Source organism: Callithrix jacchus, chromosome 21 (assembly GCF_049354715.1).
Source record: "Callithrix jacchus isolate 240 chromosome 21, calJac240_pri, whole genome shotgun sequence".
In the NCBI taxonomy this organism is placed as follows: Eukaryota; Metazoa; Chordata; class Mammalia; order Primates; family Cebidae; genus Callithrix; species Callithrix jacchus.
This window is the reverse complement of record NC_133522.1, coordinates 45908148-45923926: the sequence shown is the minus strand read 5'-3', so window position 1 is coordinate 45923926 and position 15779 is coordinate 45908148. Positions and strand designations below refer to the sequence as shown.

The 15779-nt window shown below is 46.2% G+C and overlaps 1 protein-coding gene across 2 annotated transcripts in view; it reads left to right on the top strand.

Moving 5' to 3' along the window:
* Positions 1 to 15779, top strand: part of DSCAM (DS cell adhesion molecule) — an 802011-nt gene that overhangs the window by 746418 nt on the left and 39814 nt on the right. For both annotated transcript variants that reach the window (XM_017967103.4, XM_035283348.3), the window contains exon 27: positions 1676 to 1852. In XM_017967103.4, coding sequence (XP_017822592.1) covers positions 1676 to 1852 — 177 coding nt within the window. The remainder of the gene's footprint in view (positions 1 to 1675; positions 1853 to 15779) is intronic.

The following is a 15779-nucleotide window of genomic DNA, read 5'->3' as shown; positions in this document are numbered from 1 at the left end:
ACCAAAATCGTGTCAACCTGCACATATTTGAGTAGTAAGCATCTTTCTTACTTTACATCATTGCCTTGCAATGTCACACTCTGGTCCCCAGCTTCTCTATAATATGCGCACATGCCCAGGCACTCAGCTTAAATGTGCACATGGATTATATGCTCACAGCTAATGATTTAATTAGAAACTACTCATGTATAGAATTGGAAACTGTGATTCTAATTCACGGAGTGCTTTGCGGATTTTAAATGTTTGCCTTGTAAGAAAACATAATTTTCTCACTTTATCCAAGATCCCAAATTTTGAAAAATCCCGTAAGCTACATTTACATTTTGGAAGTATGAAATGACTATTACACTAAGAAATAAGAATTCATATTTATGTATTCCTTGTAAGAAATTACAGATTTCTTTGGACCAATCTCATGAAAAGATAGCTTTAATATCTCTATTGTCACATCGGCCTGAAGAACTTTTTCATCTTGGGAAAACCAAGCATTCACAGCCTGCATTCACAACACTCAGGGTACAGAGTCCTCCGTGTCTCGATCTCACTCTTTCTTCTGCAATTTCCTTGGCCAAATGTTTCCGTTTGTCCTTGTGTTGTCTTGGCTTTCAGACCCATCCTCATGGGCATCCCGTAAGTGCCTCCTCCCTGAATTTCGGAGCATTCTGAGGCTTCGGTTTCCACAAAAACACTTTAAAGTGGGAAGAACATTCCTCTTAGCTTTAGCAGAGATCACAGAGGAACGGGGATTCTGTTATCCCTGCTCTACTTACTAAATGCGGGATAAAGACCATTTTGCTCAGGGGAAAATTGTATTTGTTTTGCATTCTTTTTTCCTGAAGTGCTGACTTTCTGGCCCTTGTTGTACATGGAAAGTGCAGCAGGGTGGAGCATCTTCTATAATGGAGGGTAGCAAAATACATGCCCCATCAAAAGTGGATGCCTGCATTTTGATCTCTATACCCATTGTACTCAGCATCTGGTTAGAAGGCAGCTTAAGAGAGCTCAGAGTTCACTTCCTTCAGTGTTTCCTTATAACTCAAAATAATCTGAATTTTGTAGCACTATTTAACAATGCCTGGTCAAAAGTAGGCTCCTTTAAAAACCTAGATGGGTCCCCTTGAAAAATTGTCTGTAGCTCTTGGACCCTCAGATGGGGGCTGTTGAAGCAGATGTGGTCTTACACCTGTGTTAAAGTAAGCAATTAACCTAATAACAAGCGATTTGAGTCTCCTCAGGCAGGTGTATGTCGTACCCTCTCCCCGCACATGCTCTTCTGTCCGTTTGCCCAACATGTTGATGTGTAGCTTTTTCAAATCGTCTCTATCAATTGTCCTGTGGGTGATAGTCAAGGGAACATTTAGTTCTGGGTAAATGCCTGTGGCTTTTGTCAGCCCCGAACCTGGCCTCATGCTTTCAAGTGCCTGCGCTCAGCAGTGCTTCACAAAATGAAGCCCTTTTCAAACGTGTGCTATACAGCAAGTAGGAAGTTCAGGCAGAGGGAGGGAAATAATCAAGAAAATAAGATAGCCGGGACCTAGAGAAAGAATTCTTTTCATTTCTCATCACCTCCGACACCCTTGGATCACACAGCGCGATATTTATAACCTGTCATCCCTAAAAGCTCCGCCATGCCGTCTTCATTAATAGCCATCTAACACCGTGGCCCTGCTTTCAGGTACAATTCCTCCACTCATTAAGTCAGTTGTCCAAAGTGAAGAAGGGCTGACGACCAACGAGGGGCTCAAGATGCTGGTGACCATCTCCTGTATCCTGGTGGGAGTTTTGCTGCTGTTCGTGCTCCTGCTGGTTGTACGGAGGAGGCGGCGGGAGCAGAGGCTGAAGAGGCTGCGAGGTAGGTCCAGGCCCGGCTGTCCACCCCTGTGTGTCCCCTGCTGCTCTGCGGCCACCCGGGGAGAGGCCAGCTGGAGAACAAACCCCAAAGGGGAGTGATTCTTCCCTCTCTGACCCAGGTTCCCCCACTTCCTGGTTCTCTGATATTCCTGCAGAGCCTCAGGGAAGAACAATAAGAATGCTCCTATCTTGGTCAGAAATCAGGTGAAAGCCAAACTCCTGCTCGTCCCCTAAATCCCAGCTGTTGGTAGTCAAGGAAAATTAATTCTTTAACTCTAGTGACTTTAATTTTCAGTGGGTCCAGTAAAGCCACCAATCAGAACGTTCTAAGAAAAGATCTATCAGATTTACTCTGGGAATGAGAATTATTTGACTGACTGGAAGTGGAAATTGAGGGCTTAGGGTACTGATAAAGCGTTATGAGGCAGACAACACATGCCATCCCAAATTAGAAATAGGAACTGAAGCCCGGTATAAGAGTTTCACTCTAATGAAGCAAAAACATAATGAAGGCTGGGGAAGCCAGGCCAGATGAGCACCATTGTGAACAGTCACCATGATTATCACGTCCGGCTCCGTGTCGTTCTGTGTGATGAGGCTGTTCCCAGCTTCTGGCCAAGAGCCCTTACTTGCCCTTGCTCTGCAATGTGAGGACGAGGAGTTATTTCAAATGCGAAACTGTGCAGAAGTGTTCTGAGGTCCTTTGCCCTTTACCGGTGAGGGTGTTCAACCAAGCCACCTTTTCGGTAAAGGGTATTATAGGGTCTTTTCATTTTAATATTAGTGCAGTGTGGGCTACTGCTATGCAGCATCCTATGGATGCTTCAAAGCTACGTTCATAAAACAAATCTAGAAGCACTGTCTCCCCAAAACATATCCCAAACTTTGCTAATATATTTAGAAAACATTGACCTCTTCTGTAAATACTTAATTTAACCATAATCCAGTTAAAGCAGAGAACACGGTAATATTTTCACCTGTCTTCACTTATCCAAAGCACCCCTTTTTATGGAATTCTAGTACCTTTTACTATCAATTGGCTTTTGCTCTGCCAACAAATTACAATTCTGAAGTACATTGTACTTCATCTGTACAATTAAAAATCCTTCCATGAAAATCTCCTGCAGCCCAATAATTCAGGTAAACCATCAGTCTCCTGGAAATGTTCTTTCTCATCCATGCTAACCAATTACCTTTTAACTTTGCGGCCATTACTTGAGTAAATGCTAGGTGCTTAATAAACAACGATGAAAAGAGCTTTCCGAACTCTAGGTTTAGGGTAGGAGGTGGGCCCAGAAGCAGCTAGCAGTAAAAGAACAGAACATGTCATGAATGCAGAAATAGGGCTTCAAAGAAAGCCTACATAAGTGAAAACGAAGGATGGATTAATCCCAAGCGAAGGGGAAAAGGGAGGTTTCTTCAGTGCTAAGTAAAATAGAACTACCAGCGTAGAACACAGCTCATTATGGTGAGAAGTTCCATACAATGTGGACCGTGTTGAATTCCATTCAACTCAGGAGTGTTCATCACTAAAATACAAAAAGGATATTTTCATAACCCTTGTTCACAGTGGCCTGGACTTTAGGGTGATTGTTATGGCCTGGACTTTAGGACAGGGTGTCTGTCCTTGTTACCATTAGACAACTATGTCTAACTACTTACATTTAGAAGGCTACACGTTGTCTCTATGACGTGTCTTAAAACCAATAGCAAATGTTTCTTATCAATGATTTCCATTTAATCACAAGAGTTAGGTATCTAGGCAATGCTGCTCATCAGTCTACACCCTCCACTAAATTCACCTTTTATTCTTTTTCCTGGCTCCTATTGCTATCTGTCCTTCCCAGCTCTTGTTTGATTTCTCCTATTCACCTTCGAACCTGAGCACCTCAACTGTGCTTTTCCTTGTCACCGAGAGCACTTCCAGTTAAACGTGCCGTGGACTCTTACCGAGGCCTTTGGGTTGAAATGATGACCTGTACATCCCGTATTTGTATTCTTAGCCGTTCCTTCTAACTTAATTATCGCTGCACAAGCGCTGTCTCCAGAAAACATCCTGGGGCTGGCATTTCTATTGTTGGCGTCTCGACTTCTAGACACTAGTGTTCTGCAGTTGGACTTGGCAAAGAAAGCAGTACCTCACCTCAGAGGGCCTTTTATTCCCCGGAAACAGTTTTGTTTTCTTTGTTCTGGGGAAAAGATAAATGCAAAGCAAAAGTTCCAGTAGGAAGAAAATAAGGGCCGGGGCAAAGAGGAAGTAATCCTCAGAGATGTCACGGAGCAGAGGGTTTCAGAAAAGCAGCTTGCAGTAGCACAAAGGTGTCTGCAGTTCTGCATTTTGTACATGGTTCATAATGGCTTCTACAATCAAGAATCTGACAAGAAGACAGTCAGGATGCCAAGAATTGGGTACCCAATTCCATGCCACTTTGGAATGGCAAGTTTTAAGGTGGACATACTGCGATATATTCAGTTCGACAAACCACTGTAGATTATCTACCAGGTGCAAGATGGAACCTTTTTTTTTAAACTAGTGGTAACATTTGCTTGGTGACCATTTCTGTTTCATCACAAGAGTTTGCTAGGTCCTAGAAAAAGAAGAGATTTCTAAGACTCTGAGAACTAACAAAGGGGACACTGTAGTGGCAGTGGGTCAAGGCTTGCCAGGGGCAGACCCATGTCCATAACTGTACAAAACACTGCCCTAGAAGGACGGACTCAGAGGTGAGGGTTGTAAAGGGGAATCCATGAAACGTCCTTGCCCCAGAAAGATCTTTGTTTTTTAGCCCTGCAGGGCCCTGACATGTTCAGTAATAATACAAAGTATTTTCAACTCACTCATGAAGGGCAAATGCAGCCACAGTTTAAAGGAATAGGTGCCTATCTATTGAATATCCAGAGTGCATTGTGAAATCACCCAATTACAAGCCAACCCACATAAGGTACAGACTCGGGTACCTGTGGGAAAACAAGTTTAAATATATTTACAGATGCTACAGACAGAGTATTTTAATTGTCCCAAGTAAGGACAACATTTCTAGTAACATGTCAGCGTTTTGCCTGAGTAATCATCTATCAGGATTAAAAATGGAAATAAGGAGATTTGAATTACAGAGAAATATTACAGGGATCCCCAGTGGATGTTTTTAGAGTGATTATGTGAGATCAATTTCATATGGTTGAAATTGATCACATTTTTCAATTGCTAGAAACTATAAAAATGTTTATAAGCTGAGTGTGTTTCACTGTATAGACAAGTAACCTAGTTAGATGAATATAATATAATGTTATTTGACATAAAATTTTAGAAAGAAAAAAGAAAATGGGACTCTAGCAGTGTAGTCAACCTATATTCTCTCTTCCTGAGTGCTTTACTAATTTTAGAGCATAGCAACCTCCTAAACTCTAAATTGCCTGCAAGGGCCCACATTTTTTTTTTAAATCTATAACCTTATCCAGGAGTTCAGAAGCTGCATTTTGCTTTTAATGGTGCCCTGGTTTTTCTTCAACTTCTAGATGCTTTGAAGTGGAATGGTATAGAGTGAGTCACTGATTGGGCCTGATATCCCAGCAGCCCCAGCCTTTTAAAATGTGATCCCATGTCAAGTAATCAACTACAAGATTTCTAAAAGCCTCCTCCTTTGGCACGCATTTATGCAAGAAGGCACAAGCTTCTGTTGGCACCAGTTAGCGTGGGTCAGCCTGCAGGACTTCAAATAAGCTAAATCGGTGATGTCCCACTGATTTTTATCTTTAGCTTATTTGAAGTCCTGCAGGTTGGACCACGAACATTTGACATGCTTCTGTGGCAAAATGTCTTGCTTCCCTTGAATGGAAATGTGTTTATTATTTTAAGCATGCTTTGAAATGGATTGTTACAAAACTGATCAATTTCAGAAGCCCATTCCTAGAGAGGTTCTGGGTTCATGGTGCTAAGCAGGCAGATTAAGGGGTAGGTTATGAGGATTCACTGTTATTTTCTGAGTTCTAACAGGACATTTATCTGCTCTGCAAATGAGCCCGAAGCTCCCCTCATTTGGAAAACCAAAAGGTAATTTGAACTTTACTAATGTAAAGCAGGAGTGTGCATCTAGGAGCCCAGTGACACTTAGACCTGAGATAGACGCAATGTGAATTAAGATGCCCTACACTAATGCGTAAAGCCCTCCTAAATATGGGAAGCCCACATTGCTAATGAATAAGTAGCACACATGCACCCTTTCATTGCCAAGCTAATAAACGCCCAAACAGTGGTTCGGATGGCATTAGAAGCCTGTACTCTGAAACCTTTAGTTCTGTGCCTTGTCTTTTCTTCTTTCTCTTTCCTTCTTTCTTTCTTTTTTCTTTTTTTCTTTCCTTTTCTTTTATTCCTTCTCTTTCTTCCTTTCTTTCTCGTTCTCTTTCTCTTTCTTTCTTTCTTTCTTCTTCCCCTTCCCCTTTCCTTCCCTCTCTTCGTCCTTCCTTCCTTCCTTTCCCTTTCTCCTTTGTTCTCTCTCCTTATCTCTCCTGTCTTTCTCTCTTTCCTTCTTTCTTTCTTTCTCTTCTTCCTTCTTCTCTTTCTTCCTTCCTCTCTCTTTCTCTTTCTTTCTGTCTTCTTCCCCTTCCCCTCCCTCCCTCCCTCCTTCCCTCCTCCCTCCCTTCCTTCCTTCCCCTTTCTTTCTCCTTTTTTCTCTCTCTCTTTATCTCTTCTCCTGTCTTTCTTTCTGCCTTGATTTCTTAATGAAATTATTCTTTTAAAAACATCAAACTTGTTATGTCGAAACTAAATAGAAAAAGCTCTCTTGCATCTGAGAGTGGGAAGCAGAAGAGCACTGGGGTGAGGGCTAGTTGAGCACTGCCAGTGGAGGGGGGCCAGGGAGTGGGCAGTGAGGAGGGGCTTGTGGGTCTCAGCCGGGCCCTGGGCGTTCTATTTTGTCTATGTCTGTGCATGCAGTTTTCTGAGATTACTAGTATATATGGCCTTCTTTTTTAAATATATGTCTGCCACAGTTTTCAAATCAGCTTTCATCTGAGCATGTTGATGATTGGAAGTCCTATTTCGGATCTTGTAAAAACATAAATTCAGATTTATAGCCCTTGCAAAAATAGCTACTTTATGAGACTATTTCAATTCCACAGAAAGGCAGGGACTGTTGAGGGAGAGGCTGCAAATAAAAGCTTTTGATGGATGGTAACATAAGGTCAAATCTGCCACCGTCACACTTTTTTTTTTGCATCTGCAAGTGACTGTCCAGTGGAGGTATTAACCAAACCATTTTCCATTTTACATAACTAGAACTTCAGACAGGAAAACATAGCCACATGGCTATAAATGAGATTTCTTTTTTTAAAGAATCATTTGAGTGTGCAAAATATGAGGCGATACAGCCTCTCAAGCTTTGCACAGCTGCAGTGCCTGGTGCCGTGGTGTGGAATCCCCCCTGCCATGTTGTGGCATGCTCTGCCTCCTTGATGTGCACCTTCATGCCAGGCACATCCCCAGGATGCAAACAGTGGTCCACAGACAGAACACAGGAGCTGGACAGGACCAAGCTGGGAGGCTCCTCATCCAACTGGAGGTGCCATTTCCCAAAACTCGATCTAACCATGTACTGATCCACAGACTACTCATGTTTCCCACTGTTTCGCTCCTCTTTCTTTTCCATCCCACTTCACTATGTACCATCCTGCCTTAGCCTCTCAATATCCCTGCAAAACGGTTGAGTGTGAACTGCTCACTATGATGACCCATTTTCTGACAGGAAAACTGAAGGCCAGCTATAGAATTATCCAGAATCACATATGAGTCCAGGCAGAGCTAGAAGGGAGTTCAGATCACTCTCCCTACCCCACTCCTCTTGCCATGAAACTTCTGTAGGATTTTGAGTATTTAAGTAAGAAACAGGCTACCTCATCAATATTAAGGAAGCTCTAAAGGTTTATCAATTATACGTGGACTCAGAAGATGTGTTAACACAGTATCAATAGCTACTATATAATTTTATGTTTGCCCATCAAATATACTTGGTCTATTGATTTTTTACCTCAATATTTACTACCGTTCAGCCTTCCCCTAATTATATTTTAAATATATGCATTATATATAGAGAGAGACACATACATATTCTTTCTAACTTGTGTATCTTCAACCTACTGCCTCTCTCATTCTTTTCCGCACTGAATACTTGAGCATATTCTGTCCTCAGCTACACTAACTCTCACTTACTCCTAAATTCTCACAGTCCCCTTCCACTCAACACTCAAATGTAATTGTTCTCCTGAAGACAGATGACCAGCTCTTCTCTGGTCTCCAGATTGTCCTTTCAGCCATCATTTTTAGCCCTCTTTGCAGCATTTAGAGTGTTAACAAATGTTGTCTCTTGAAATTCCTTCCTTCCACATTTTAATATCACTAAACTATCCTGGTATCATTTCTCCATTATTTCCCAACCCAACAGATACGGGAGGAGCCCAGAGCCAAGGATGGATGCGTGGGAGTAGCAAGGGCCTTTAGAAAAGATGTCGCAAAGTCTGAATCTCAGATCGATCTGAAATGTGTGGGGAAAAAATGTGACAGGCAATGCAAGGGCTGTTTAACTGTGTTTGGGCAAGAAGAACAAGGCTATGAACAATGTTCTCATATTAACAGATGGCAGGTAGACAGGAGAGCAGCTCAGCATCTGCTTCGCTTGATGTGTACCAGGAGAAGTGCTATTTGAATCAGAAAATATGGACCAGGAATTATAAGAAGGAAGGAAGGAAGGAAGGGAGGGAGGGAGGGAGGGAGGGAGGGAGGGAGGGAGGGAGGGAGGAGAAGGGGAGAAAAAGAAAGAAAGAGAGGGAGAGAGACAGGGAGAGAGGGAAAGAAGAAGGGAAGGGGAAGGTGGGAGGGAGTGAAGGAAGGAAGAAAAAAGGAAGAAGGGAAGAAAAGGGAAGAAGGGAGGAAGGAAGGGAGGGACGGGGGAGGGAGGGAGGGAAAAGAGAGAGATAAAACTCGGGATGCTGATAAAAATAATCAAAGTCCTGAGAGTTTAAAATGTTTTATTTTTTTCAAAACATACTCTGTATTAGCCATTATGTGGAGGTGGGGATGTTGCTTTTTGCAGACAGTGTTTGCAAAGAACTATTACACAAGTTCCAAAGCACAAGCAGCCTAATGCAGACAAAATAAATTCTTGCTATTTCACAAGAGGGAAGTATCTCCACCACCACTGAAAAAATTAGAGAAGATGGGTTCCAGTCCCATGATTCTGAAGGATACTATTTTAGGGTTCTGAACAAAATTTTTCCAGACATGACCCCAAGATTTTTCTGGAAAACCTTTGAACAATCAAATGCAAATTAGAGGTATTAGAAAATGATTGTGCAGATGGTCCCTGACTTACTATAGTTCAACTTAGGAGTTTTTGACTTTGCAGTGGTACAAAAGTGATAATGCATTCGGTAGAAACTGTATTTTGAATTTTGATCTTTTCCTGGGTTGGTGATATGTGATTCAATACTTTTACATGAGATACTCAACACCTTATCATAAAATAAGCTTTGTGTTCGGTAGGTTTGCCCACCTGTAGGCTATGGTAAGCGTTCTGAGCATGTTGAAGATAGGCTGGGCTAAGCGCTGATGTTTGGTAGGTCAGGCATATTGAGTGCATTTTTGACTTAATTATGTTTTCAGTTCATGATGAGTTCATTAGGAGGTGATAATAAGTCATTTATACCCTGGACCCATTTTCAAAAACAATAGATTAATTCTGGACATCACTGATTGAAATAAGTTAGTTGAGGTTACAGAAAGGACGTTTTGCGAGCAATCAGGGAATGGAATGGACCACCTGGGGTCCGGGCAAACTCCATTTGTGCCTTGACAGGGCTGATTGATAAGGAACACCAGGCCATAGCTGAAAGCATGGGCAGGCTGATCCAATCCTGGAAGTCACACACATCCTGGTGGGGAAGCTAATGGATGACAGGGACGAATGCACGTTTGAAGAACTTTTGAAAGGCTGGAACCAAGAAGAGAACAGTTTAATAGGGATAATTGTGAAGTCTTCTATAGAAGTTGTAAAACATCCATTTGCAACACCTATAATGAGCACTGGGCTCTCCCTAGTGTGCTAGAAGATCAAGAATTACCTGCAACTTGTCCGGCCCCATTTAATAAAGAAATAAAAAAAATCACAGGCCTTTCAAAGAAGAGAGTCCCAAGTAGGGAATTACCTAGAAATCATTCCATAGGAGGAGTGGTTGAGAAAATTAGAGAATGTAACCCAGAAACGAGAAAGCTGAGGCCACGCAAGGGAAATGCAGCTACGTGGAAATATCTGAACGGCTTCAGATTGAACTGACATCAGGGAATTTCTACACAAGAAAAGGAAGATGTTTATTAGAATTAAATGTGTCCTCAGGAAATCTTTGTGTAGTTTCACTGTGGATCAGGGACAGGACTGTGCCCAAAGGGGCTAAGAGAAAGACAACGTGAAAACAGCTAGGCACAGTATAAGCTGGGAAGGGCTGTGTCAGATGGAAGGCAGAGGTCCAGGGAGACCGCGGGAACCAAAGCTTCAACCCTGACCACGGGGCCTGGGAGGGTGCACAGAGCAAGCTGCATCTGCATGGGGCGGTGGGGACTGTAGAGGGCTTTGCACCAGCAAAGTCTCGGGCTCTCTGCAGAAAGTGGCAAGTGCAGGAAACTCAGAGAGAAGTTGGAGGTCACAAGGGAGAGGAAGCAGAGCTCTAAGACAACTTGGACCAGCATGGAAGGTGGTTCTCTGTGCTGATGAGGGCTATTGTAGGGAGGTCCCTTTGAAGGCTTCAAAGCACAGGTGTGACATGGTAAGATGGACTCCAGGTCCTCACCCTTCCTGCAGTGTGGATTTCAGTGCCGGGCACACCAGCAATAAGGATGCTGACTGTAAGTGAGGTTAGGACTGAAAAGAGGAAGAACAAAGGTCGCCTGGGGACATGCTGGGTGGGAGAACCCTGCAGACCAGAATGGCAGGAGAGTACTGGGAGGAAGGGAAGGGCACTCAGTGTGCAGCAGGAGCACTGACCCCAGCTCTGGAGTGGTAGTGGCCCTAGTTCTGGAGTGGTAGTGGCCCCAGCTCTGGAGTGGTAGTGGCCCTAGTTCTGGAGTGGTAGTGGCCCCAGCTCTGGAGTGGTAGTGGCCCCAGCTCTGGCGTGGTAGTGGCCCTAGTTCTGGAGTGGTAGTAGCCCCAGCTCTGGAGTGGTAGTAGCCCTAGTTCTGGAGTGGTAGTGGCCCTAGTTCTGGAGTGGTAGTGACCCTAGTTCTGGAGTGGTAGTAGCCCTAGTTCTGGAGTGGTAGTGGCCCCGGTTCTGGAGTGGTAGTGGCCCTAGTTCTGGAGTGGTAGTGACCCTAGTTCTGGAGTGGTAGTAGCCCTAGTTCTGGAGTGGTAGTGGCCCCGGTTCTGGAGTGGTAGTGGCCCTAGTTCTGGAGTGGTAGTGACCCTAGTTCTGGAGTGGTAGTAGCCCTAGTTCTGGAGTGGTAGTGGCCCCGGTTCTGGAGTGGTAGTGGCCCTAGTTCTGGAGTGGTAGTGACCCTAGTTCTGGAGTGGTAGTAGCCCTAGTTCTGGAGTGGTAGTGGCCCTAGTTCTGGAGTGGTAGTAGCCCTAGTTCTGGAGTGGTAGTGGCCCCGGTTCTGGAGTGGTAGTGACCCTAGTTCTGGAGTGGTAGTGACCCTAGTTCTGGAGTGGTAGTGGCCCTAGTTCTGGAGTGGTAGCGGCCCTAGTTCTGGAGTGGTAGTGACCCTAGTTCTGGAGTGGTAGTGGCCCCAGCTCTGGAGTGGTAGTAGCCCTAGTTCTGGAGTGGTAGTGGCCCTAGTTCTGGAGTGGTAGTAGCCCTAGTTCTGGTGTGGTAGTGGCCCCGGTTCTGGAGTGGTAGTGACCCTAGTTCTGGAGTGGTAGTGACCCTAGTTCTGGAGTGGTAGTGGCCCTAGTTCTGGAGTGGTAGCGGCCCTAGTTCTGGAGTGGTAGTGACCCTAGTTCTGGAGTGGTAGTGGCCCCAGCTCTGGAGTGGTAGTGACCCTAGTTCTGGAGTGGTAGTAGCCCTAGTTCTGGAGTGGTAGTGGCCCTAGTTCTGGAGTGGTAGTAGCCCCGGTTCTGGAGTGGTAGTGACCCTAGTTCTGGAGTGGTAGTGGCCCCAGTTCTGGAGTGGTAGTGACCCTAGTTCTGGAGTGGTAGTAGCCCTAGTTCTGGAGTGGTAGTGGCCCCAGCTCTGGAGTGGTAGTGGCCCTAGTTCTGGAGTGGTAGTGGCCCTAGTTCTGGAGTGGTAGTGGCCCTAGTTCTGGAGTGGTAGTGGCCCTAGTTCTGGAGTGGTAGTGGCCCTAGTTCTGGAGTGGTAGTGGCCCCGGTTCTGGAGTGGTAGTGGCCCTAGTTCTGGAGTGGTAGTGGCCCTAGTTCTGGAGTGGTAGTATCCCCAGCTCTGGAGTGGTAGTGGCCCCAGCTCTGGAGTGGTAGTGGCCCCGGTTCTGGAGTGGTAGTGGCCCCAGTTCTGGAGTGGTAGTGGCCCTAGTTCTGGAGTGGTAGTAGCCCTAGTTCTGGAGTGGTAGTGGCCCCAGCTCTGGAGTGGTAGTGGCCCTAGTTCTGGAGTGGTAGTGGCCCTAGTTCTGGAGTGGTAGTGGCCCTAGTTCTGGAGTGGTAGTATCCCCAGCTCTGGAGTGGTAGTAGCCCTAGTTCTGGAGTGGTAGTGGCCCCAGTTCTGGAGTGGTAGTGGCCCTAGTTCTGGAGTGGTAGTGGCCCTAGTTCTGGAGTGGTAGTGGCCCTAGTTCTGGAGTGGTAGTGGCCCTAGTTCTGGAGTGGTAGTGGCCCCAGCTCTGGAGTGGTAGTGGCCCTAGTTCTGGAGTGGTAGTGGCCCCAGCTCTGGAGTGGTAGTGGCCCTAGTTCTGGAGTGGTAGTATCCCCAGCTCTGGAGTGGTAGTAGCCCTAGCTCTGGAGTGGTAGTGGCCCTAGTTCTGGAGTGGTAGTGGCCCCAGCTCTGGAGTGGTAGTATCCCCAGCTCTGGAGTGGTAGTGGCCCTAGTTCTGGAGTGGTAGTGGCCCCAGCTCTGGAGTGGTAGTAGCCCTAGCTCTGGAGTGGTAGTGGCCCTAGTTCTGGAGTGGTAGTGGCCCCAGCTCTGGAGTGGTAGTATCCCCAGCTCTGGAGTGGTAGTGGCCCTAGTTCTGGAGTGGTAGTGGCCCCAGCTCTGGAGTGGTAGTGGCCCCAGCTCTGGAGTGGTAGTGGCCCCAGCTCTGGAGTGGTAGTGGCCCTAGTTCTGGAGTGGTAGTAGCCCTAGTTCTGGAGTGGTAGTAGCCCTAGTTCTGGAGTGGTAGTGGCCCTAGTTCTGGAGTGGTAGTGGCCCCAGCTCTGGAGTGGTAGTGGCCCCAGCTCTGGAGTGGTAGTAGCCCTAGTTCTGGAGTGGTAGTGGCCCTAGTTCTGGAGTGGTAGTAGCCCTAGTTCTGGAGTGGTAGTGGCCCCAGCTCTGGAGTGGTAGTGGCCCCAGCTCTGGAGTGGTAGTGGCCCCAGCTCTGGAGTGGTAGTAGCCCTAGTTCTGGAGTGGTAGTAGCCCTAGTTCTGGAGTGGTAGTGGCCCCAGCTCTGGAGTGGTAGTGGCCCTAGTTCTGGAGTGGTAGTGGCCCTAGTTCTGGAGTGGTAGTGGCCCTAGTTCTGGAGTGGTAGTGGCCCTAGTTCTGGAGTGGTAGTGGCCCTAGTTCTGGAGTGGTAGTGGCCCTAGTTCTGGAGTGGTAGTGGCCCCGGTTCTGGAGTGGTAGTGGCCCCAGTTCTGGAGTGGTAGTGGCCCTAGTTCTGGAGTGGTAGTAGCCCTAGTTCTGGAGTGGTAGTGGCCCCAGCTCTGGAGTGGTAGTGGCCCTAGTTCTGGAGTGGTAGTGGCCCTAGTTCTGGAGTGGTAGTGGCCCTAGTTCTGGAGTGGTAGTATCCCCAGCTCTGGAGTGGTAGTAGCCCTAGTTCTGGAGTGGTAGTGACCCTAGTTCTGGAGTGGTAGTGGCCCCAGCTCTGGAGTGGTAGTGGCCCCAGCTCTGGAGTGGTAGTGGCCCTAGTTCTGGAGTGGTAGTGGCCCTAGTTCTGGAGTGGTAGTGGCCCTAGTTCTGGAGTGGTAGTGGCCCTAGTTCTGGAGTGGTAGTGGCCCTAGCTCTGGAGTGGTAGTGGCCCCAGCTCTGGAGTGGTAGTGGCCCCAGCTCTGGGTCCATGCAGACAGAGAGTGTGCACGTGTGTATAGGACATTGTGGAAGGGATTCCAACCTTCATTAGGAGGCCGATCTGAAAAGCCTTTATTGCTCTTAAGATTCTGTGATTCTGGGACTTTAAATGTTTTCTTGGCTTGTCTCAGACTCTCTTCTCACCCCTCAACAAAAGTGGGTCCCAGATGAGATTTTTTCATCTTCTTTTTGCACTCCTGCTATGGGAGTATGAAAAACACCCAGACCGTCATCTCAGCCCCGGCATCTTTCCCAAACTTGATTCCAAATTTGCCTCTGGACAGCCTCACCTAGTGTCCACCAACTTTGAAACTAGACAAGTCTCTCCCCAGATTGTTGCTTTCATGTTGCTGCAGACCATTCCTGTCACTCACGTTACTATATCCAGCTCTGCATATCCCAAATCTTGCCCTTTTCCTGGACTCCCTGCAACTCCTCCTCACCCTCCTGTACACATGGTAGGACTCTGATTCTTACTGGTTTCCTCTGTCTTGAAGTTATGTTACACACTCAACCCCTGCTCTCTTCTCCAATGCTCAACGCCTCTCACTTGAACTAAAGACTAAGAAGCTTTCAACAAGTCCCAGGCCCCCGCCTCCCCATTCAGAGCATTCTGGATTGCCTGGCGGATGCTAGTTCACAGCAACCACACTCATCTACCATTCATCCCCTTTTTCCTCTCTCCCCTTAAACCAAATAGAAACTTTCAGGTCAGTAATACTAAGTCACATCTCCTCAGCTCCTTAGTGTCTAGGCTAGCCCCCATGTACCAGGCCACCACCCTGGCAGAGTCTCTGTCCTATCAAACTGGCCTACTCATTACTTCCTGAATGGCTCATAATTCCAATGCATGTAAATTCTCTGCATGGAGCACACTGCCCATTCATGTCAAAGTGCCCCACATCTGACATCAGCATCTTTATTGCTGGCGTGCCCAACACTGAAACCCACACCGCAGGAAGGGTGAAGACCTGGAGTCCATCTTACTGTGTCACACCTGTGCTTTGAAACCTTCAAAGGGACCTCTCTGCAATAGCCCTCATCAGCACAGAGAACCACCATCCGTGCTGCCCCTTTACGGTGGGTCAGTGTTAGGTTTAGGGAAGGGTTGACCCAAATAGCTTTGGGCATCTAGACCTGTGAAAGAGCTTAGAACTCCCAGAGGATGCCTGCACGTGGCAGCCGAGGGAAGTCTGCTTCTGCATGGCAGTCATTGCAGGCAGCTCTGTTCTCCCTGCTGAACTCTGCAATTCCTTAGTACATTGCCATGAACAGCTCATAGGAGAGAGCTGTGATGACGGACCAGGAATAGAAAATGAGAAATTATTGTGGTGGGCAGAGTGCGGAAAGCAGTTGATTCTGAAGACAATTGCGTCTGAGAACTCTTCCAAGTGTGAACTGAAATGGGATGTTTACTCCTTGAATTTGTTTCCCCCTTTTTAGAGTATTGTACCAGCCACTGCTTGGTAGTTACATGGAGCTGATTAATTCCAAGCTTCTGGCATCATACATATGTGTGTGTGTGTGTGTATATATATATATGTGTGTGTGTGTATGCACACACACATGAAGTATATATAAGCACATACATATAGAGATAGATAGGTAGATATACTTTGTAAGTGTTAAATCATTCAGGGAAAGAGGATATTCATTATTTTTACTGTGTCTTTGGAGATAAATATAAAGGCATGAACTGGGAAATCCAGTGCTATTTTGCTTTCTTTTCTCAGCTGTGTGGGTGG